The following is a 23,745-nucleotide window of genomic DNA, read 5'->3' on the forward strand; positions in this document are numbered from 1 at the left end:
AATCATTGAGTCTTCCTGCGGGTACAGAGGGTTGATATGCTATCCACCATAGAATTAGGAATTTAATAGGGTCTCTATGCCAGAGCCATAAATTAAGATAGGATGTTAATACATTACTCTGCTCTATGCTATCCACCTTCCCTTTGGAGAAACGGTTGCCATGGATACCAGTGATCAATGCTGGCATTTAATAGATGAGCTCGCTGGAAGCAAGGGTGCTTGGAAGTGATTGATGTTACAGCTGCCTTGATGTTACTGAGTAGCCTCTGTAGGCTCTGCTGCATGAAGATTTAGCAGCCATTTTGAGCACATGTTAGTGATGCAGTCGGGTGCAGCTGGAAATGGGAACTCAACCTTTATTAATTTAATTGTATATATTTTTTAAATATCAAATGGATAATCAAAGTAAGCTTTTACCCTTTGGCTACCTTTTTATTGATAAAAAACACAACATATTTCATTTGACATCCTCTACGGAAAATGCATCTCAATGTATTTTCCGTATGTTTGTGGTCCCTACAGAAAGTGAATTATGACGCTTGAAAGTCAGCATAAAAGCCTGAGTGTCACAGCAAGATAATAAACAATTGGCTCGAATCACACCCAGGCACCCAGGCAGTATGTAAATCGCTCTGCCCTCGAGGCAGAGCTGCCCTCAGAACAAGATTGAATAAGGAAAACTCAACCAAGCATTTGATATAGGTCAATCACGAACAGTAAGACATTGGGCATTGGACGTTCCTTCCTGTCCCTCACTCTCTCTGAAGGTGTTATAAAGCACATTAGCAGTAAGCCTGACACCTGACCAGATTTCTTTGTGTGAGACATTGAAGCTGACGGAAGTAAGCCACTGGACCTAGCTCGCTGTAAGATGACTTAACTGCTAATTTTGGGGAATACGAGAGGTACACCTGCATGGTGCCTCCAAGACACTGCTGCTCTACTATAACTTGGCTCAATCTCAACCCTAGCCTGCCTAGGGAGAGTTGTTTGCTTCCCTCAGGTATTCCATACAGATTTTATGAGGGCCAGAATGTAAAGTGAATTGGAGAAATTTTCTTTCCTCACTGTGGTGGAAAAATGGGAAATGCAAATCAAGAGCCAGGCGTGTGCTCTCACTACTTTTTACGATGATGGAATGGCTTCAGTACTGAAGGCTTGATAACATGCAATATTATCAAGCTTGGTAATATGCAAATAATTGAAATGAGGGCAAATACCACACATTGATTTGATAATCATGTTTGAACTCAGTTGTATCAGCTAATTTTCCGTCAATAAAACTAATTGGAAGAACCCTTACTCAGCCTTACTATGCAACAGCAAACAGATACAGTGCCTTCAGAAAGTATTTATACCCCTTGACTTATTCCACATTTTGTTGCGTTACAGCCTCAATTCAAAATTGATTAAATATTATTTTTTTCTCACACATCTACACATTAAAAATATGTTCTGTGTTCTAGAAAGACCTAGCAAAGCTGCAGCTGGATCAAAGCAAAGCAGCATGCCTTGACCTTAACTGCACACACAGAACTAACATCAACAACATGAATGATAGTCTTTCATCAAATCAAAGTTTATAGGTCGCATACACATATTTAGCAAATGTTATTGTGGGTGTAGTGAAATGCTTGTGTTCCTAGCTCCAACAGTACAGTAATATCTAACAATACACAACAATACACACAAATCTCAAAAGTAAAAGAAGGGAATTAAGAAATATATTAGGACGAGCAATGTCGGAGTCCGGAGTGTGTGTATATACAGTACCAGTCAAACGTTTGGACACACCTACTCATTCAAGGGGTTTTCTTCATTTTTACTATTTTCTACATTGTAGAATAATAGTGAAAACATCACAACTATGAAATAACACATATGGAATCATGTAGTAACCAAAAAAGTGTTAAACAAATACAAATATATTTTATATTTGGGATTCTTCAAAGTAGCCACCCTTTCCCTTGATGACAGCTTTGCACACTCTTGGCATACTCTCAACCAGCTTCACCTGGAATGCTTTTCCAACAGTCTTGAAGGAGTTCCCACATATGCTGAGCACTTGTTGGCTGCCTTTCCTTCACTCTGCGGTCCGACTCATCCCAAACCAAAAATCTCAAATTTGGACTCATCCAACCAAAGGATAGATTTCCACCGGTCTAATGTCCATTGCTCGTGTTTCTTTGCCCATGCAAGTCTCTTCTTCTTATTGGTGTCCTTTAGTAGTGGTTTCTTTGCAGCAATTCAACCATGAAGGCCTGATTCACACAGTCTCCTCTGAACAGTTGATGTTGAGATGTGTCTGTTACTTGAACTCTGTGAAGCATTTATTTGGGCTGCAATTTATGTGGCTGGTAACTCTAATGAACTTATCCTCTGCAGCAGAGGTAACTCTGGGTCTTCCTTTCCTGTGGCGGTCCTCATGAGAGCTAGTTTCATCATAGCACTTGATGGTTTTTGCGACTGCACTTGAAGAAACATTAATAGTTCTTGAAATTTTCCAGATTGACTGACCTTCATGTCTTAAAGTAATGATGGACTGTTGTTTCTCTTTGCTTATTTGAGCTGTTCTTGCCATAATATGGACTTGGTCTTTTGCCAAATAGGGCTATCTTCTGTATACACCCCCCTGCCTTGTCACAACACAACTGATTGGCTCAAACGCATTAAGAAGGAAATAAATTCCAAAATTAACTTTTAACAAGGCACACCTGTTAATTGAAATGCATTCCAGGGGACTACCTCATGAAGCTGGTTGGGAGAATGCCAAGAGTGTGCAAAGCTGTCATCAAGGGAAAGGGTGGCTACTTTGAAGAATCCCAAATATAAAATATATTTGTATTTGTTTAACACTTTTTTGGTTACTACATGATTCCATATGTGTTATTTCATAGTTTTGATGTCTTCACTATTATTCTACAATGTAGAAAATAGTAAAAAAATAAAGAAAGACCTTTCAATGAGTAGGTGTGTCCAAACTTTTGACTGGTACTGTATATTTAGCTTTTGCAAAGTCATCAATACTGAATTGTGTTTGTTTGTCAACGCAACCAAATATCAACATCTGGTTACCATGATGAGATAATACTGTGGTTGAAATTTCCCCCTCAAAACAACAGTTGATGACTTTTTCAAATCCAATGTATTTTCCACATAGATTCCACGTCACAATACGTTGAGAATTAATGAACTAATATGTTCATTTTCCAGTTATGTTTTCGAGTTGGCTACTATGTTCATTTTACCGTTTTTTTTAGTTGGCTACTATGTTCATTTGAATGTTACTCCATTTTGGCTATTGGCTCACTTCTGAATTGTTTCTCCCGCTGCATCAGTGTGTTTAATCAGAGATCAGACAGCAAAATGATTTTATTGGCTGGTTCGAGCCAAAGAGGGCAGTGTTCAACCTCTGGGAGACCTCTAACCATTCAGAAACCTCCGTCAGATGGGTCTTAACATGTGGAAAATGCTTGGTTTCATGCAACACAAAACATGTTGGAACTCACCTCATTCTATTCCATTCATTAGTCCCAAGGCTGATGCACTAACAGTCTGAGAGGCCCAGCATTGTTTTTAAACAGTGATTAAGAGTGAGCTCATACCACAGCTGTGGTGAAACACCCTTGCTAACTTTCCACTGCTAGATTCACATGTACAGTCGTGGTCAAAAGTTTTGAGAGTGACACAAATACTAATTTTCACAAAGTCTGCTGCCTCAGTTTTCATGATGGCAATTTGCATATACTCCAGAATGTCATGAAGAGTGATCAAATGAATTGCAATTAATTGCAAAGTCCCTCTTTGCCATGAAAATGAATTTAATTCCTAAAAAACATTTCCACTGCATTTCAGCCCTGCCACAAAAGGACCAGCTGCCATCATGTCAGTGATTCTCTCGTTAACACAGGTGAGAGTGTTGACGAGGACAAGGCTGGAGATCACTCTGTCATGCTGATTGAGTTAGAATAACAGACTGGAAGCTTTAAAAGGAGGGTGGTGCTTGAAATCATTGTTCTTCCTCTGTTAACCATGGTTACCTGCAAGGAAACACGTGCTGTCATCATTGCTTTGCACAAAAAGGCCTTCACAGGCAAGGATATTGCTGCTAGTAAGATTGCACCTAAATCAACCATTTATCAGATCATCAAGAACTTCAAGGAGAGAGGTTCAATTGTTGTGAAGAAGGCGTCAGGGCACCCAAGAAAGTCCAGCAAGCGCCAGGACCGTCTCCTAAAGTTGATTCAGCTGCGGGATCGGGGCACCACCAGTGCAGAGCTTGCTCAGGAATGGCAGCAGGCAGGTGTGAGTGCAACTGCACGCACAGTGAGGCGAATACTTTTGGAGGATGGCCTGGTGTCAAGAAGGGCAGCAAAGAAGCCACTTCTCTCCAGGAAAAACATCAGGGACAGACTGATATTCTGCAAAAGGTACAGGAATTGGACTGCTGAGGACTGGGATAAAGTCATTTTCTCTGATGAATCCCCTTTCCGATTGTTTGGGGCATCCGGAAAACACCTTGTCCGGAGAAGACAAGGTGAACTCTACCATCAGTCCTGTGTCATGCCAACAGTAAAGCATCCTGAGACCATTCATGTGTGGGGTTGCTTCTCAGCCAAGGGAGTGGACTCACTCACAACTTTGCCTAAGAACACAGCCATGAATAAAGAATGGTACCAACACATCCTCCGAGAGCAACTTCTCCCAACCATCCAAGAACAGTTTGGTGACGAACAATGCCTTTTCCAGCATGATGGAGCACCTTGCCATAAGGCAAAAGGGATGACTAAGTGGCTTGGGGAACAAAACATCGACATTTTGGGTCCATGGCCAGGAAACTCCCCAGACCTTAATCCCATTGAGAACTTGTGGTCGATCCTCAAGAGGCGGGTGGACAAACAAAAACCCACAAATTCTGACAAACTCCAAGCATTGATTATGCAAGAATGGGCTGCCATCAGTCAGGATGTGGCCCAGAAGTTAATTGACAGCATGCCAGGGCGGATTGCAGAGGTATTTTATACTTCAGTATACCATAGTAACATCTGACAAAAATATCTCATAACACTGAAGCAATGAACTTTGTGAAGACCAATACTTGTGTCATTCTCAAAACATTTGACCACGACTGTACATGTACTTCTTAACATCTTAAACATACATTTTGTCTCTAGCTGAGAGACTTGAAGACTTTTGAAAAACAGAGCATTGGAAACATGGAGCCCATTCAAGTATGAGTTATTTTGGCTTTTATGATGGCCTTAGCTCTATTGGAAGTCTCACTGGGTGAGTCCAGGACTGACTGGGTAGCTTACCCAACTCATCGGCCAACCGCCTCTAACAGTGTTTTAGTTCAAGAGGAGAAAAGTCTGGAGAATGCTGAGCGTCTCTCCTCTATGACTTGTTCTCGATCACGGCGGGGGCGATCATCATGACGGTGGTCTTCAGGGGATAGTAGTGTCCATGCCAGGTCTTCCAGAAGACCCCTGCTTCCTCTGATGCCTCTGCTTGGGAGGAGGGCTCATGAAGTAGCGGCCGTTCAGGTTGGAGTGTCCGCAGTTGCTGAACCACCAGCCACCTGGAGAAAGAGAGCAAACATTTGGTTAGATTGGCATTGGTGCTACATTCCGAATTTGAGTTATCGTGAGATAAATCTTATGCAGATGCTTGCGAAAGTATTCACCCCCCTTGGCCTTTTTCCTATTTTGTTGTCTTACAACCTGGAATTAAAATGGATATTTTTGGGGGTTGTATCATTTGATTTACACAACATGCATACCACTTTGAAGATGCAACATATTTTTTGTGTGAAACAAACAAGAAATAAGACAAAAAAATAGAAAACTTGAGCGTGCATAACAGTGAGGGATGTTCAAAGTTTCTGATATTTTTTTATAACCCAACTCTGATCTGTACTTCTCCACAACTTTGTCCCTGACCTGTTTGGAGAGCTCCTTGGTCTTCATGGTGCCGCTTGCTTGGTGGTGCCCCTTGCTTAGTGGTGTTGCAGACTCTGGGGCCTTTCAGAACAGGTGTATATATACTGAGATCTTCTGGTCATTGTCTTGGTCGCGGATGGAGAAGGGCAGGCCAGGGCGCTCTCCAGGTTGTCATTGGAGGTCTTCTGGATGTGGAGGGTGTAGGGGCTCTCCTCCCCGCCTAGACAGATGGGGTACTGTATGGTCTCAGAATCACCCCTCCAGTCGGAGAACTTGATGTTAAGGATGTATTCTGCGTCTTTGGCCACAGCGTGCATCTTCTCAAGACCAAGCCGGAACTCACCTAGAGAGAGAGAGGGATCAAAACAAAAACACAACACGGTTCACAAACTCTTTGTCCAGACTTTGTACCTCAGACAGTCAGTATCAGGACACGTTATCAAGGTCTGTGTTCTAACAGTGCTTTTGCCTTTCCCCTACACTTGCACAAAACTCCTATTTATAAATGACTATAGTTTCTTATCTCGTTGCGGCTTGAACTTCAGACTGTTATGTCGGTAGGCCAGCAGCCAACATGGAGCTTGTTTGTGAGCTATGGTGCAAAAGTCCACTCTGCCTTTCTACCAACTCCACTTGTTTTCTACTGAGGGAATTCACACTTGTGTGTAAGGAAGTGGGGGTTGGGTGGGTCCAAGCAGAAGTAGTCAAATATTCCTGTTTTTAACATTTTATTTTGTAGAGACATTATTGCATAACATGTCTATCTTTCACTTCATATCTAGGTCAGATGTTCAGGAATCAGGATACATCTGGTTTCCCTATCTGGGATCCCTATCATTGGCTTCTTCATTGTAGCTCTCCAGGTCTGTGAATGCTGAATGTTTGCAAATAAAGGGGCCTTATCGTGAAATGGGTTTATCAGTAGTTGTAAACCTAAGAAAGATAAAGAGTAATGTGTTGTGCTCTAGTCTGAACAAAAGAGAGCTCCTTGCTTAGTAGTAAACATGACCTTTCTCCCAGTTCCCAAGCGGACTTCCCCCTCAGCTGCCTAGCCTATTGATTACATGTGCCTCTCCTCGCATTCCACTACCCCCTCCTCTCCTGCCTTCATGTTCCCCTCTCCTCCTCCTCCCCTCCTGTTTGACATACCTCCCACAAGTGCACAGCAGCCAGTCAGTGACGTAGGAATGCATGGCCACTGCATGCACAGGGAGTGCTATAGGGACAGCAGGCTCCTAGCACTCTCTGAGCATTCCCTGTGCATGCAGTGGCCATGCATTTCTACATCACTGACTAGAATGGGAGAGAGACAGCCAGGCAGCATCAACAAAAGGTCTGGGAGGCCCAGTGGCTGTCATGTGCCTGGTGAGGCATGAGTTGGTGCACACCCTTAATCTTTTCCAGAAAAGGGTTCAAGTTTATATGATGCCGACTTGATAGATACTGCATATGTTCATCGGCTATGATGCTCTTCATCTGCACCAATCGCCTAAACTATGATTAAATATTTTAATTGATTGGAGCCAATCAATCAATCAATATTGGTTTTGGTTTGATTGATATTGGTTTGACTTGGTTGCTATTTGTTTTCAAGTACAAACATGAGAGCAGACTCTATTGAATTCTATTAATTAGCGGTAGGTGTTTGTGGTCGCAGTTTCCCTCAATTTTGGCACACTTCTAATTCATCTACGGCCGGAGAGGCAGCGGTCTACAGGGATGGGGAGCGGGGAAGGAGGGATGGAGGAGGGGAGAAGAGGGACTTCCGACTATTCTGACAGATCTAGGGGAAAGTTTGTACATTCTTGAGGAATCCTTTACAAAAAAAATACACGTAAAATAGCTGTTTCCACATGTTGACCTTAAGTTTTACACATTAAATAATACATCACATGTATTACATTTCGAGTTCACATGTTAACACCATCTTTTCACATGAGGAGAATAATATGTTTTCATCTCACATGTGAATTGCAGCTTCACATGTAAAATTTGAGTTTTCACATGTTAAAAATGTTCACATGTGAAAATCGGATATGCAATTCCACATGTGAAAGTTTTTCACATATGAAATTGTAAATTAGATGTTTTTGCATGTGATTGTTTTTCACATGTGAACTTGTAATTCCACATGTGAAAAACTAATTTGCAGTTTCCCATGTAAGAATCTCAACATGTGAAATTGCAAATTCACATGTGGGGTTGAAATAATGTCATTTTCCTCACGTGAAAATATCTTGTAAACATAACATTTAACATTTAACATTTAAGTCATTTAGCAGACGCTCTTATCCAGAGCGACTTACAAATTGGTGCATTCACCCTATAGCCAGTGGGTTAACCACTTTACAATAAAAAAAAATTTGGGGGGGAGGGGGGGGGGTAGAAGGATTACTTTATCCTATCCCAGGTATTCCTTAAAGAGGTGGGGTTTCAAATGTCTCCGGAAGGTGGTGAGTGACTCCGCTGTCCTGGCGTCGTGAGGGAGCTTGTTCCACCATTGGGGTGCCAGAGCAGCGAACAGTTTTGACTGGGCTGAGCGGGAACTATGCTTCCGCAGAGGAAGGGGAGCCAGCAGGCCAGAGGTGGATGAACGCAATGCCCTCGTTTGGGTGTAGGGACTGATCAGAGCCTGAAGGTACGGAGGTGCCGTTCCCCTCACTGCTCCATAGGCAAGCACCATGGTCTTGTAACGGATGCGAGCTTCAACTGGAAGCCAGTGGAGTGTGCGGAGGAGGGGGGTGACGTGAGAGAACTTGGGAAGGTTGAACACCAGACGGGCTGCGGCATTCTGGATGAGTTGTAGGGGTTTAATGGCACAGGCAGGGAGCCCAGCCAACAGCGAGTTGCAGTAATCCAGACGGGAGATGACAAGTGCCTGGATTAGGACCTGTGCCGCTTCCTGTGTAAGGCAGGGTCGTACTCTCCGAATGTTGTAGAGCATGTTGCAGTAGCAATGTTTCCACCGGTGGAATTAGGTTGACCACAACACTTGAGTGTGCTGTTTCTGTCCAACTCTCTCGTTATCTCGCTCAGAACGATCTTCTTGACCCTAACCAGACAGGCTTCAAGACATCCCAACTCCGTTCCACTACCTCTGGTCTCTTGGCCCTCCAAATCCTGTGTGAGGGCAGCTCCCGCTCAGCCCAGTCAATGCTCTTCTCTGTCCTGGCACCCCAATGGTGGAACAAGTTTCCCCCTACCTCTTTGAAGAGTACACTACATGGTATGTACACATGGTAAGTACGTGGACACCCCTTCAAATTAGTGGATTTGGCTATTTCTGCCTCACCCGTTGCTGACAGGTGGATAAAATCAAGCACACAGCCATGTAACCTCAATAGACAAACATTTGCACTAGAATGGCCTTACTGAAGAGCTCAGTGACTTCAACGTGGCACCATCATAGGAAGCCACCTTTCCAACAAGCCAGTTCATCAAATTTCTGCCCTGCTAGAGCTGCCCCGGTCAACTGTAAGTGCTGTTATTGTGAAGTGGAAATGTCTAGGAGCAACAACGGCTTAGCTGCGAAGTGGTAGGCCACACAAGCTCACAGAATGGGACTGCCGAGTGCTGAAGCGCGAAACGCATACAAATTGTCTGTCCTCGGTTGCAACACTCACTACCGAACTGTTCGTCGGGAGCTTCATGAAATGGGTTTCAATGTCCGAGCAGCGCACACAAGCCTAAGATCAATATGCGCAATGCCAAGCGTCGGCTGGAGTGGTGTAAAGCTCGCCGCCATTGGACTCTGGAGCAGTGGAAACTCGTTCTCTGGAGTGATGAATCACGCTTCACCATCTGGCAGTCCCACGGATTCATCTGGGTTTGGCGGATGCAAGGAGAACGCTACCTGCCCGAATCCATAGCGCCAACTGTAAAGTTTGGTGGAGGAGGAATAATGGTTCGGGCTAGGCCCCTTAGTTCCAGTGAAGGGAAATCTTAACGCTATAACATACAATGACATTCCTGTTTCAGCATGACAATGCCCCTGTGCACAAAGCGAAGTCCATGCAGAGCTCCTCTGTCCTGGCACCCCAATGGTGCAACCAGTTTCCCACTGAAGCTAGGACAGCAGAGTCCCTGCCCATCTTCCGAAAACATCTGAAACCCTACCTCTTCAAAGAGTATCTTAAAGGCAAATTCCACCCACTTTCAAAATACAGAAATACAGCCGGTAATGATGCATCATATGATGCAAAATGCATAATACCAGCTGTGTTTCTGGTTTTTCAAAGTTATATATCTTGAAAACTTGATTGCTGACATGCAAACATTTTGGGACTATATCAACAATGGACTAATGAAACAAATACCAAAAGATAGTTTTAGGGTGGAGTTTTCCTTTAAATAATCCCACATATTTAAGGGGTTAAATATGTGTAAAGAATAAAAAACGTAAAACATTTCCTGATCTTTCTTATATCTCCTAGTTATAGGGCAGACACTTCAAAACCTTGTTTGTTATGATTAATTTTTTGACAGTCTTTTTTTTCCATGAATGTGTTATTCAATGCGTTTCTCTGGGCTATACAGTGAGGGAAAAAAGTATTTGATCCCCTGCTGATTTTGTACGTTTGCCCACTGACAAAGAAATGATCAGTCTATAATTTTAATGGTAGGCTTATTTGAACAGTGAGAGACAGAATAACAACAAACAAATCCAGAAAAACGCATGTCAAAAATGTTATAAATTTATTTGCATTGTATTGAGGGAAATAAGTATTTCACCCCCTCTCAATCAGAAAGATTTCTGGCTCCCAGGTGTCTTTTATGCAGGTAACGAGCTGAGATTAGGAGCACACTCTGAAAGGGAGTGCTCCTAATCTCAGTTTGTTACCTGTATAAAAGACACCTGTCCACAGAAGCAATCACTCAATCAGATTCCAAACTCTCCACCATGGCCAAGACCAAAGAGCTCTCCAAGGATGTCAGGGACAAGATTGTAGACCTACACAAGGCTGGAATGGGCTACAAGACCATCGCCAAGCCGCTTGGTGAGAAGGTGACAACAGTTTGTGCGATTATTCGCAAATGGAAGAAATACAAAAGAACTGTCAATCTCCCTTGGCCTGGGGCTCCATGCAAGATCTCACCTTGTGGAGTTGCAATGATCATGAGAACGGTGAGGAATCAGCCCAGAACTACACGGGAGGATCTTGTCAATGATCTCAAGGCAGCTGGGACCATAGTCACCAAGAAAACAATTGGTAACACACTACGCCGTAAAGGACTGAAATCCTGCAGCGCCCGCAAGGTCCCCCTGCTCAAGAAAGCACATATACATGCCCGTCTGAAGTTTGCCAATGAACATCTGAACGATTCAGAGGAGAACTGGGTGAAGGTGTTGTGGTCAGATGAGACCAAAATGGAGCTCTTTGGCATCAACTCAACTCGCTGTGTTTGGAGGAGGAGGAATGCTGCCAAGAACACCGTCAAACATGGAGGTGGAAACATTATGCTTTGGGGGTGTTTTTCTGCTAAGGGGACAGGACAACTTCACCGCATCAAAGGGACGATGAATGGGGCCATTTACCATCAAATCTTGGGTGAGAACCTCCTTCCCTCAGCCAGGGCATTGAAAATGGGTCGTGGATGGGTATTCCAGCATGACAATGACCCAAAACACACGGCCAAGGCAACAAAGGAGTGGCTCAAGAAGAAGCACATTAAGGTCCTGGAGTGGCCTAGCCAGTCTCCAGACCTTAATCCAATAGAACATCTGTGGAGGGAGCTGAAGGTTCGATTTGCCAAACGTCAGCCTCGAAACCTTAATGACTTGGAGAAGATCTGCAAAGAGGAGTGGGACAAAATCTCTCCTGAGATGTGTGTAAACCTGGTGGCCAACTACAAGAAACGTCTGACCTCTGTGATTGCCAACAAGGGTTTTGCCACCAAGTACTAAGTCATGTTTTGCAGAAGGGTCAAATACTTATTTCCCTCATTAAAATGCAAATCAATTTATAACATTTTTGACATGCGTTTTTCTGGATTTGTTTGTTGTTATTCTGTCTCTCACTGTTCAAATAAACCTACCATTAAAATTATAGTGGGCAAACGTACAAAATCAGTAGGGGATCAAATACTTTTTTCCCTCACTGTAGTAGTAAAGGGCAAATTCAATATCTATCAAATAATTGTTTTATATATTTTTTGTTACCTAAAGGGGTCCTAAAATTTTAATTCTGATTGCTAAACGATCCGAAGTATGACCATATTAGACTTACAGGGGGTTAAAGAGGCAATATTTAGTTGCAACATCCATTTTTGGACTTATAAATTAATGATATCTACCCATTCATTCTTGAAGAATACAACGTATAAATTTAAACAACCACTGTATAGCCTAAAAACATGATTAAAACTATAATTTCTATATCATGGATGTTCAGTCCTAGCATCCATCGTTCTGTCTATGAATTTGAAAAATGTAACCTCTCTCAAATTCATAGAAAGAGCAATGGATGCAAGGACTGACCATCCATTATATCTAAATTATAGTTTTAACCATGTTTTGAGGCTGTATAGTGTTTGTTTACATTTACTTTGTTTACAAACGTTGGAATAAAACAAGCTTATATTTTGGGTTCTGATGGGATACGACAGTTGAACTAAGTTCATAAAGCATATGTTTTATAAGTTATATTCTTCAAGAATCAAATGGGTACAAATCATGAATTTAAGTCCAAAAATGGACATACTGTAGCAACTGCTTACTGCCCCTTGAATAGAGTAATAGTGTTATTACAGTGGGGGAAAAAAGTATTTAGTCAGCCACCAATTGTGCAGATGAGAGAGGCCTGTAATTTTCATCATAGGTACATATCAACTATGACAGACAAACTGAGGGGAAAAAATCCAGAAGATCACATTGTAGGATTTTTAATGAATTTATTTGCAAATTATGGTGGAAAATAAGTATTTGGTCACCTACAAACAAGCAAGATTTCTGGCTCTCACAGACCTGTAACTTCTTCTTTAAGAGGCTCCTCTGTCCTCCACTCTTTACCTGTATTAATGGCACCTGTTTGAACTTGTTATCAGTATAAAAGACACCTGTCCACAACCTCAAACAGTCACACTCCAAACTCCACTATGGCCAAGACCAAAGAGCTGTCAAAGGACACCAGAAACAAAATTGTAGACCTGCACCAGGCTGGGAAGACTGAATCTGCAATAGGTAAGCAGCTTGGTTTGAAGAAATCAACTGTGGGAGCAATTATTAGGAAATGGAAGACATACAAGACCACTGATAATCTCCCTCGAGCTGGGGCTCCACGCAAGATCTCACCCCGTGGGGTCAAAATGATCACAAGAACGGTGAGCAAAAATCCCAGAACCACACGGGGGGACCTAGTGAATGACCTGCAGAGAGCTGGGACCAAAGTAACAAAGCCTACCATCAGTAAAACACTACGCTACCAGGGACTCAAATCCTGCAGTGCCAGACGTGTCCCCCTGCTTAAGCCAGTACATGTCCAGGCCCGTCTGAAGTTTGCTAGAGTGCATTTGGATGATCCAGAAGAGGATTGGGTGAATGTCATATGGTCAGATGAAACCAAAATAGAACTTTTTGGTAAAAACTAAACTCGTCGTGTTTGGAGGACAAAGAATGCTGAGTTGCATCCAAAGAACACCATACCTACTGTGAAGCATGGGGGTGGAAACATCATGCTTTGGGGCTGTTTTTCTGCAAATGGACCAGGACGACTGATCCGTGTATAGGAAAGAATGAATGGGGCCATGTATTGTGAGATTTTGAGTGAAAACCTCCTTCCATCAGCAAGGGCATTGAAGATGAAACGTGGCTGGGTCTTTCAGCATGACAATGATCCCAAACACACCGCCCGGGCAACGAAGGAGTGGCTTCGTAAGAAGCATTTCAAGGTCCTGGAGTGGCCTAGCCAGTCTCCAGATCTCAACCCCATAGAAAATCTTTGGAGGGAGTTGAAAGTCTGTGTTGCCCAGCGACAGCCCCAAAACATCACTGCTCTAGAGGAGATCTGCATGGAGGAATGGGCCAAAATACCAGCAACAGTGTGTGAAAACCTTGTGAAGACTTACAGAAAACGTTTGACCTGTGTCATTGCCAACAAAGGGTATATAACAAAGTATTGAGAAACTTTTGTTATTGACCAAATACTTATTTTCCACCATTATTTGCAAATAAATTCATAAAAAATCCTACAATGTTATTTTCTGGGAAAAAAATTCTCAATTTGTCTGTCATAGTTGACGTGTACCTATGATGAAAATTACAGGCCTCTCTCATCTTTTTAAGTGGGAGAACTTGCACAATTGGTGGCTGACTAAATACTTTTTTCCCCCACTGTATATGGTGCAATCCTTTAGTGAGTGAGTTACTTTTGTTTCATTAATATCAAGCAAAACTTCTACAGTCGAGAACAAAATTCGTATTGCAAACAAAAATAATGATATTAATAGCAAAACACAAACTCAAAAGTAACATAATAATATTGCAAGGTCGGTCCCATGATGGGAGACTAGATGTAGCTGGAAGTGGTGAAAGACAAACATGTGAAAAGAAATGTCACGTGGGGATTTCTGTTTTCACGAGGGAAAACCACTACATGTGAAACTTCACACGTCCGTAAAAAAAAAGATGTATATATTTCACGTGTCCGACAACCACGTGATTTCTTCATGTGGTCTTTTTGTAAGGGATTTGACACTCAATTCGGGTCATTGGCTCACTTCTGGATTGTATTTCCAGCTGAATCAGTGTGTTTGATCAGAGATCTGACAGAGAAAGCATTTTTCTTTAAATCATTTTCATTGGCTGGTTCATGCCAAAGATCAGTTTATTTTCTCTTTAAAAAACAACAGCAATTTTACACAACTGGAAAACATGAAATAGACAATATAAATTACAAACAGGCGATAGCAGAAATATATAAAGATTCTTTACAACTTATAAATAAAAGGCAAAAAAACTCAAGTCATCGACAAAAACACTAGAGAATTTTACAACAAGTTACAGTAAAGGTTCTGAAGAGACAGTCGACATTCATTCATCATACACTATATACAGAAATAGATGACTCTGGTCATTTTAAGGACAGTCAATGTGACTGAAGGATACAAAATCTCCACGAGAACACAACAGTGGAGCGTGAGCTTACTTTGATTCAAAATAAAACTGCAGGAAAAGTAGTGTTACATTGTACAAAGGCTGGAATGGTGTTTGCTCCATAGAGGAACTTTAAATTTAGACAATGAAACCACCATTGCTGAAAATACTTCACACACATTCTGTCTCATTACGTCCTGTAATTCTGTAATTCTAGTTTACAGTGATTATTTCTTTACATAATGCCTTTGGATAGCTAATGGCATTACTTTCATGTGGAAAAACAACTAATTGTTTCAGTCACCATTTGGTCCATACAATCGGATTAAGAAACTCTCTAGAGTTGCCCCGCTTGTACAACTACAGTGGAGGGCAGTGTTCATGCTGACAAAACTGTGTTCTAGCTAGAAATCACAGTTGAACCTCTGGGAGAGCTCTTGCATTCAGAAACCTCTGTCAGATGGGTCTTAATGTGGAAAATGCTTGGTTTCTTGAACACAAAACACATGTTGGAACTCGCCTCAATCTGTTCCATTCATTGATGCAGTCAGAGACCCAGCGTTGCTTTTAAACAGTGATTAAGAGTGAGCTCATACCACAGCTGTGGTGAAACACCCTTGCTAACTTTCCACTGCTAGATTCACATATACATGTACTTCTTCACATCTTAAACATACATTTCTGCATTGTTCGGTTGTGTCTCTAGCTGAGAGACTTGAAGACTTTTGAAAAACAGAGCTTTGGAAACATGGAGCCCATTCAAGTATGAGTTATTTTGGCTTTTATGATGGCCTTAGCTCTATTGGAAGTCTCACTGGGTGAGTCCAGGACTGACTGGGTAGCTTACCCAACTCATCGGCCAACCGCCTCTAACAGTGTTTTAGTTCAAGAGGAGAAAAGTCTGGAGAATGCTGAGCGTCTCTCCTCTATGACTTGTTCTCGATCACGGCGGGGGCGATCATCATGACGGTGGTCTTCAGGGGATAGTAGTGTCCATGCCAGGTCTTCCAGAAGACCCCCTGCTTCCTCTGATGCCTCTGCTTGGGAGGAGGGCTCATGAAGTAGCGGCCGTTCAGGTTGGAACGTCCGCAGTTGCTGAACCACCAGCCACCTGGAGAAAGAGAGCAAACATCTGGTTAGATTGGCATTGGTGCTACATTCCGAATTTGAGTTATTGAGAGATAAACCTTAGACTAAATAAATCTTAGATGGAATTCAGCCAAATAATAACTTTGAACTTTGAAAAAGAGGAGACGTACCAGAGAGGTGTTTGGCGCAGTTGGTGTCGTTCTTCTGGTCATTGTCTTGGTCGGGGGTGGAGAAGGGCAGGCCGGAGGCCTTGGTGGCCAGGGCGCTCTCCAGGTTGCCGTTGGAGGTCTTCTGGATGTGGAGGGCGTAATGGCTCTCCTCCCCGCCCAGACGGATGGGGTACTGGATAGTCTCAGAATCGTCCCTCCAGTCGGAGAACTTGACCTTGAGGATGTAGTCTGTGTCTTTGGTCACAGCGTGCATCTTCTCAAGACCAAGCCAGAACTCACCTAGAGAGAGAGAGATCAAACAGGGGTTAAAACCTGATCAGTGGCTGTGGTAGCATGTGCAAAGTCTGCATACATGTGTCCAGATATCTCAGTGTCTTTGTTAATTTAAAGGATCTGATCGTAACAGGGCTGGTAATCACTTAATTGAATTTAACAGGAATAGAACATGCGATTTGGTCACTTCTGGCACCTAAAGACACCAGTGACATTAAAGCTGGAGATTAGATGGTTGTTAATGCCAAACCTGCCATATCAAGATCTACCTGATCCCTCGATCTTGACATCTACAATCCTGTATTAGTGTTAGTATCACTGCTTGTTAATCAAACTGAACTGGGAGGTTTCGGGTCAAGTGCTCTGCGCTGTACTGCTCTATGATGTGGCTGTGGGTGGTACTGTCCGAACCTCGGTGTGACCTCGCTAGCTAGCTCCAGAGGAATTTTAGTGAGGGAGATGAGAAAAGACAACAGAGGATATATTTACCATTCAGACTGCCAAAGCCGCTCTGGTAGGCCTGCCATAGCTGGTCAAAGTCAACTGAGCCATCCTGGCGCCTCTGGATCACGGTCCAGCCACCTTCTGTAGAGAGGAAAGAGGAAGAGCAGTGGGATTAGTCTTGACCATAAGCGATTTACTACAGCCAACTGTCGTACATGTACGGATACAATGTGTTCATAAACTAAGCTATAGGGTAACCTTATACGGTGACCTGACCCTATAGAGGCTTTTGAGCTATTCTTTTGCCTGAAGTTAGCAATTAGTTGTCGGACTAGTTAAAGATGCAGTCCGGGATCTTAACAACAAATTCGTAAAATATTATACGAATTGTGACGTAGTGCACAATTGGATGACGTGGTACACAAAAAACTGGGATACGTTTTGGTTCGTGAGCACCACTATAAAAAATACTGGCTGAAATTATACAGAAGGTCTGGAGCGTCACTTTAACAATTGTTAGCTAAGCCCTGTGAATAGAACAGAACACAAGGGCATAATCCTGGCTAACTCCACATACCGGCTGTCATTTCGCAAAAGACTTCAAAGGATTGGGAGTTTAATGGCTGAATGTTGTACACTCCGCTGGCCGTCTCGCCTCTCAGGAACAGCTCATGGCAGTCTGAGGCCATCTCTGAAAGAACAAAGACAAAAACACAACACGGTTCACAAACATTTTGCCCACACTTCGTATCTCAGTATCAGTACACGTCGTCAAGGTCTGTGTTCTAACAGTGCTTTGGCCTTTCCCCTTCACTGGCACAAATATCCTATTTATAAATGACTCATTCAACTAGAAAACAAAAACCCTGGTTTCTTATCTCAAGCGCCTTGAACTTCAGACAGTTATGTCAGACAGCAGCCAACATGGAGCTTGTTTGTGAGCTATGGGGCAAAAGTCCACTCTGCCTTTCTACCAACTCCACTTGTTTTCTACTGAGGGAATTCACACTTGTGTGTAAGGAAGTGGGGGTTGGGTGGGTCCAAGCAGAAGTAATCAAATATTACTGTTTTTAACATTTTATTTTGTAGAGACATTATTGCATAACATGTTTACCTTTCACTTCATATCTAGGTCAGATGTTCAGGAATCAGGATACATCTGGTTTCCCTATCTGGGATCCCTATCATTGGCTTCTTCATTGTAGCTCTCCAGGTCTGTGAATGCTGAATGTTTGCAAATAAAGGGGTCTTATCGTGAAGTGGGTTTATCAGTAGTTGTAAACCTAAGAAAGACAAAGAGTTAATGTGTTGTGCTCTAGTCTGAACAAAAGAGAGCTCCTTGCTTAATACCGATTGGCTGCTGTGACGTGAATGGGAGAGGCAGCATCAACAAAAGGTCTGGGAGGCCCAGTGGCTGTCATGTGCCTGGTGAGGCATGAGTTGGTGCACACCCTTAATCTTTTCCAGAAAAGGGTTCAAGTTTATATGATGCCAACTTGATAGATACTGCATATGTTCATCGGCTATGATGCTCTTCATCTGCACCAATCGCCTAAACTATGATTAAATCTTTTTATTGAATTGGGGCCAATCAATCAATCAATATTGGTTTTGGTTTGATTGATATTGGTTTGACTTGGTTGCTATTGATTTTACAAGTACAAACATAAGAGCAGACTACGGGGCCACAATGCATCACTCTTCTGGAATAACCCTTTCGGGGCGAAGCATGAACTCTATTGATTAGCGGTGCGTGGTTGTGGTCACGGTTTGCCTTGGAGTCAGGGGTTCCCCTCAACTTTGGCACACTTCTAATTCATCTACGGCCGGAGAGGCAGCGGTCTACAGGGATGGGGAGTGGGGAAGGATGGATGGAGGAGGGGAGAAGAGGGACTTCTGACTACTCTGACAGATCTGGGGGAAAGGTTGCACATTCTTGAGGGATGTACCACTGTTTTATGGTGAGGAGAAAAAAATGGGACGGCTGGAAGGAGGGAGCAATGAGGTAGGCAGTCAGTGCCTTCAAAACAACAAAGGATGTGTGTACAAAGTTCACCAGACTAAATTAGACAGACTCCTTTTGCTTTCTTTCATGACTTTTTCTGTCTCTGGGCCAAATGACCTAATCTGAGGAACAGACACTCTTAATAAAAAGGGTTCCAAAAGGGTTCTTCGGCTGTCCCCATAGGAGAACCCCTTTTTTGTTCCAGGTATAACTATTTTGGGTTCTATGTAGAACCCTCTGTGTAAAGGGTTCTACATGGAACTCAAAAGGGTTCTACCTGAAACCAAAAAAGTTCTCCCTGGAACCAAAAAGGGTTATTCAGAGGGTTCTCCTATGGGGACAGCCGAAGAACCCTTTTAGGTTCTAGATAGCACCTTTCTTTCTAAGAGTGTCGCATACTAGATTTGCAAAGTCTCCCTCCTCCGCCCCAAGCTCCGTCTGATCTGTGAGTTATCCCTCTGTGCTGGGGCTGTGATCCTGAGTTAACACTGTCCGAGACTGCTGAACTCTCCCCCAGTTGGAGTCCAGCCAGAGGACTTGTTTCTTTTATAGAATTCCTGAAATCCTGCTGATGTCAGAATTTGCCATGAGACGACTCATTGTGTTCTGCTGGATGACTGCATCTCACAGTTCTGGGCCTGTGGGTTCACCTTTCACCTACTTCCCTCAGTGGCTATCAGACAGTGGGAAATGGTGTAAAACCCACTATTTTGATAGAACCACGAGTGCTTTTGATTGAGAGGCAATATACTGAAATGGTATGTATAACAATGTTACTTTCTTTTTCAATCAACTCTGAGTAGGTCAATCACATATCTGACCAACATCCATAAAGTGACATGGTTTTCATCGGTCACATTCAGAGTGAAATCATGACTCAAATATCCTGTATAGGCCTATTGATTCATTCATATCCCTCAATGCTGACTTTTTAGTGAGACCAGACCCCCGCTAAAGCACTAAACAGGAACTTGCCATGAGTCAATCATTGTTCCATTGCCAGAAACCCTGGAACTAGTGTCTGAACTTGGCCATGATCAAGCTCCATACAGCTCTGATGAAAGCCCACATTATGAGTTGGCCACTGTAGTACAGTTCAGATGTTAATAGCTGCTTGGCTTGGGTGTAGTTCGAGGACATCATGATCACTTTTACAATTACTGTACTACTGTATTAAGTAAGACAGGGTGTAACCTAACTCAATGTACTACTGTGATCTTTTTCTTTATACTGTGAATATATTATATTTTCTGGGAACCCAATGAAAGCATTCCTTCATACAAGTAATGTACATTGTCAGTCGTTGGTAGGTGCATTAATTGGCATGGCCAATCACCTGTGCATAATTTTTCGCGCGGTTAGGGAAGATAGATGCGCGCTCACAATTATCTGATAATTACTGTCAACCCTTCACATCATTTAGAAACCACTCCAGTTAAACTTGATATCTTAAGTATCTTATTGTCACAAAGCAGATGGCTTGGGAGGACAGTATTTGTCTGGGCATCAATTTAAACAACGGATTTGACACGAAGCTTAGCTTTACTTAACTCTGTGTTGTTGTTTTTATCGCACTGCTTTGCTTTATCTTGGCCAGGTCGCAGTTGTAAATGAGAACTTGTTCTCAACTGGCCTACCTGGTTAAATAAAGGTTAAATAAATAAAAAATAAAAAACTTACCGATGGGTGAGTCGCGCTGCTCAATGCTGCCATTTTGAACGGCCTCTTCTGGTTTACGCCTGAATGCTGGTCTCTCTTTTTTCAGCTGTATCTGAGTGAGCAAGGAAAACGAAGTTTTAAATAAGTCATAATAAATAATTGCCTCAATGAAATGTTAAAATAATCATACATGGGTCAGTGATATTCACAAAATGTATCATACCTGGTGTTGCAGGGTCCTGATGCGCACGTTCTGCTTTTCAAGTTTATCTTGCTGGAGTTGGATTCTGTTGACCAGGTCATCAATACGTTTATTCTGAGCTTCCAACATCCACTGAAAGAAAACAGACAGGTACCCTGTTAGTCTTTCTCATGTGACCTAATTGTAATTAGCCTAGGTTTCTTATAACATAGGAATAGCCCACCACAAAGCCGATATTGTGAACTGTGTTTTGACTTTGTTTTTAGACCATAACATATAGCCTACTATGTGCTTGTAATTTGAATGGGGCCGAATTTCACATAGCCTATCCGAGCACATTCAACAGCTTTTGTATTTTCCAACCCGGTGGTTTGGTTACATAATAACGCGGGGTTTTCCATCCCACAAAAAAGTTCATGTCAGAACAAGAAATTATCTTTTTAGATTTCAGGTGCTATAGCCGCTACACACCATCTTTAAATCAAGTGTTCCATTTTCCTCACCTGGACCATGTTCCAAATATGGTAAAACAATTATTCACACGTTCTGAAACGAATGCGTGCAGTTCCTTTGTCTGGCCAACGTTTAGCACGTAGTCCACGCACTCCAGCACAATGCACGCTAGTTAACACACCCACTGGCGTGCCTTCAGACAGTGCTTCAGGCTGAATATCGTTCAGTCCCCTTTGAGTCAATGGACATAATCCCAGACCAACTGTTCTTGTCCATCAAAGGGCATCTATTGTGCCCCTCCAGTTGTTCCTCTGAACATTAGCAAATAGGCCATTTGCCAAACTATTATGCATGACTAATGTAGGAGAAAGTATAATACCAATAGCCTACTGTATTAAGCACTACTTAATGTTAATCTATTAATCTATTTGCTGTGGTGTTTTGTCATGTTATCACAGTAAATGAATATGACAGGCTGCTCACTGCAAAAAGCATTGCATGGTAATGCCTTCATACAACTGAAGCAATCAGAATTTAAGCAATCAGAAATTGATGGATACAATGGCAACTGCAGAGAAGTAAGCTCACGAAGGGGTAGACATGCAGCAGTTCGCTTACAGTCTGTCTTGTCAGTAATCACTTTTTTATCTCAAGTCATTTGCTTCCCTTCCTTCACGCCAAATGCACAATTGTATCCTAGCTTTTTTTCCAAACACAAAGAATCACCAAATAGAGTCATGGATTCCCTCCTTACCTGAATGATGCTTGCGTGGCTGTAGTTGCCTGCGTTGCCCGTGTCCATGTCGGGCAGCCCCTCGCCCTGCAGCATGCCGTCCATCTTCTCCTCCAGCTTGTTTATCCTCTCATCCACCCTCTTCCTCTCCTGCTGCATCTCCTCTGTCTTCTCCCTCAGCTCAGCAGTCTCGTTGAGCACCTGGACCTCCCTGTCCTCCAGCCCCCTGGCCCTGGCCTTCAACGCCTCGCCCTCCGCCTGCAGCCTCTGGCTCTCCTTGCCCAGGTCTGCCGCGGTGCCGTTGAAGACCTTCAGCTTGGCAGTGATGTCTCTCATCTGGCCCTTGGTTTTGTCCACATGCTCCTTGAGGCCCTGACCCAGCTGGAGCAGGCCGTGGGCGATCACGTTCACGTCGTCCCACGCCGCATACTGCATCCTCTTCTCCTTCCTGCCCGCGGCCGAGCCTCCTCTCCTCTCGAAGGGGTTGCCGGTGGCCATCAGAATGACCAGGCATAGAGTCACGGTTGCTAGTGTTCTCTTCATTGTTGCCTGCTTTCCTTTGTTTGTTCGTTGGCTCGGGTTCTTTGGTAATTTTTCAGTCAGGTGGTTTGCAGAAGCACCCTTCTCTTCCCAGTTCGTTACTTGAGCTCAAGCTCCTACCGCTCTGTGCAGAGCACTTTGGTTTTATACTTTCAGAGCCCTTCAACTCCAGCCGGCTGGCTGATCTGATTGGCTGGCCGAGCAGAGGGGGGAGAGCTGCTCTCAGGTTTCTCCCCCGCTCAGTTAACTCTTTATGTCAAGCGGAGGCGTGAGAGGGGAGCACATGATGTAACAATGAAGCCAGTTTTCATCACTACCTGTAGAATACAGTAATCAAAGAGATTTCAGTCAAATTATTGCACATTGACATGCACAGCCGTACAATAAAAGACAGCTTTATGTGCAAATACATCTAGCTACTGTCACTATAATGTTTCTACTATCACTATACCGTTTCTATCATTCAGTACCCAGAAAAGGGGTTCAGACATGTCAGTGCACTTACATTGACAATCACACAGCTGTACGGTAAAGGATAGATTAACTCACTTTGTGTGATAAACATAATGATGTAACAAAGAAATGGTTGATATCACTTCAAACAAGATAGGAAAGCCTATGCCGAGTGATACTTACATCCGTAACTTTGTTGTTGATAATGTTATGGTGTGATAATGTTATGATAATATTGTGGTGTGATAATGTTATGGTGTGATAATGTTATAATAATGTTATGGTGTGATAATGTTATGGTGTGACTTGAACATAATAACAATGACACAAGTTACCATTACTTCCTATAAAGGGGTTAGGTAGTTATTACAGGTAAAACTAAGTGTATGTTATTTTCCATAATGCTTAAAAATGTATCTGATTATTTATGCATATGTACATTGGATGGTGCCCACATTGATCGTGTCCCCACATATACATATTTGGGCATCTGGATTGACGAAAAGCTATGATTTAACAACAAAAACAAACTTAAGGTAAAAAAGCAAATACAGTGTCTATTGATGAGTTAGTTAAGAAGTTAAGAATAAAAATGGGCTTCCTTTAGAGGAATAGGGCATGCCTTTCATTAAATATTAGAAAACAAATCATTCAGTCGACATTCATGCTCGTTATAGCAATATCGTCTATATCC

At 42.7% G+C, this 23,745-nt stretch overlaps 1 protein-coding gene and 1 long non-coding RNA gene across 2 annotated transcripts; both read right to left on the reverse strand.

Annotated features, from left to right (window-relative positions):
* Positions 1 to 5,003: 5,003 nt before the first annotated feature.
* Positions 5,004 to 6,391, reverse strand: LOC311146489. Its single transcript, XR_014614685.1, has 2 exons — positions 5,940 to 6,391; positions 5,004 to 5,578 (listed from the first exon to the last, which is right to left on the reverse strand). It is a non-coding gene; the product is annotated as an uncharacterized lncRNA (long non-coding RNA).
* Positions 6,392 to 14,726: 8,335 nt separating this feature from the next.
* On the reverse strand, positions 14,727 to 22,726 carry LOC311146796 (angiopoietin-related protein 4-like). Its single transcript, XM_084183384.1, has 7 exons — positions 22,080 to 22,726; positions 20,894 to 21,004; positions 20,692 to 20,782; positions 17,584 to 17,697; positions 17,052 to 17,147; positions 16,290 to 16,568; positions 14,727 to 16,141 (listed from the first exon to the last, which is right to left on the reverse strand). Exons 1-7 carry the CDS (start codon positions 22,599 to 22,601, stop codon positions 15,957 to 15,959), a joined length of 1,398 nt encoding a protein of 465 aa, XP_084039510.1. The 5' UTR covers positions 22,602 to 22,726; the 3' UTR covers positions 14,727 to 15,956.
* Positions 22,727 to 23,745: the final 1,019 nt, after the last annotated feature.

The sequence above is a fragment of the Coregonus lavaretus genome (genome assembly GCF_964263955.1).
Source record: "Coregonus lavaretus genome assembly, chromosome: 19".
Lineage (NCBI taxonomy): Eukaryota > Metazoa > Chordata > Actinopteri > Salmoniformes > Salmonidae > Coregonus > Coregonus lavaretus.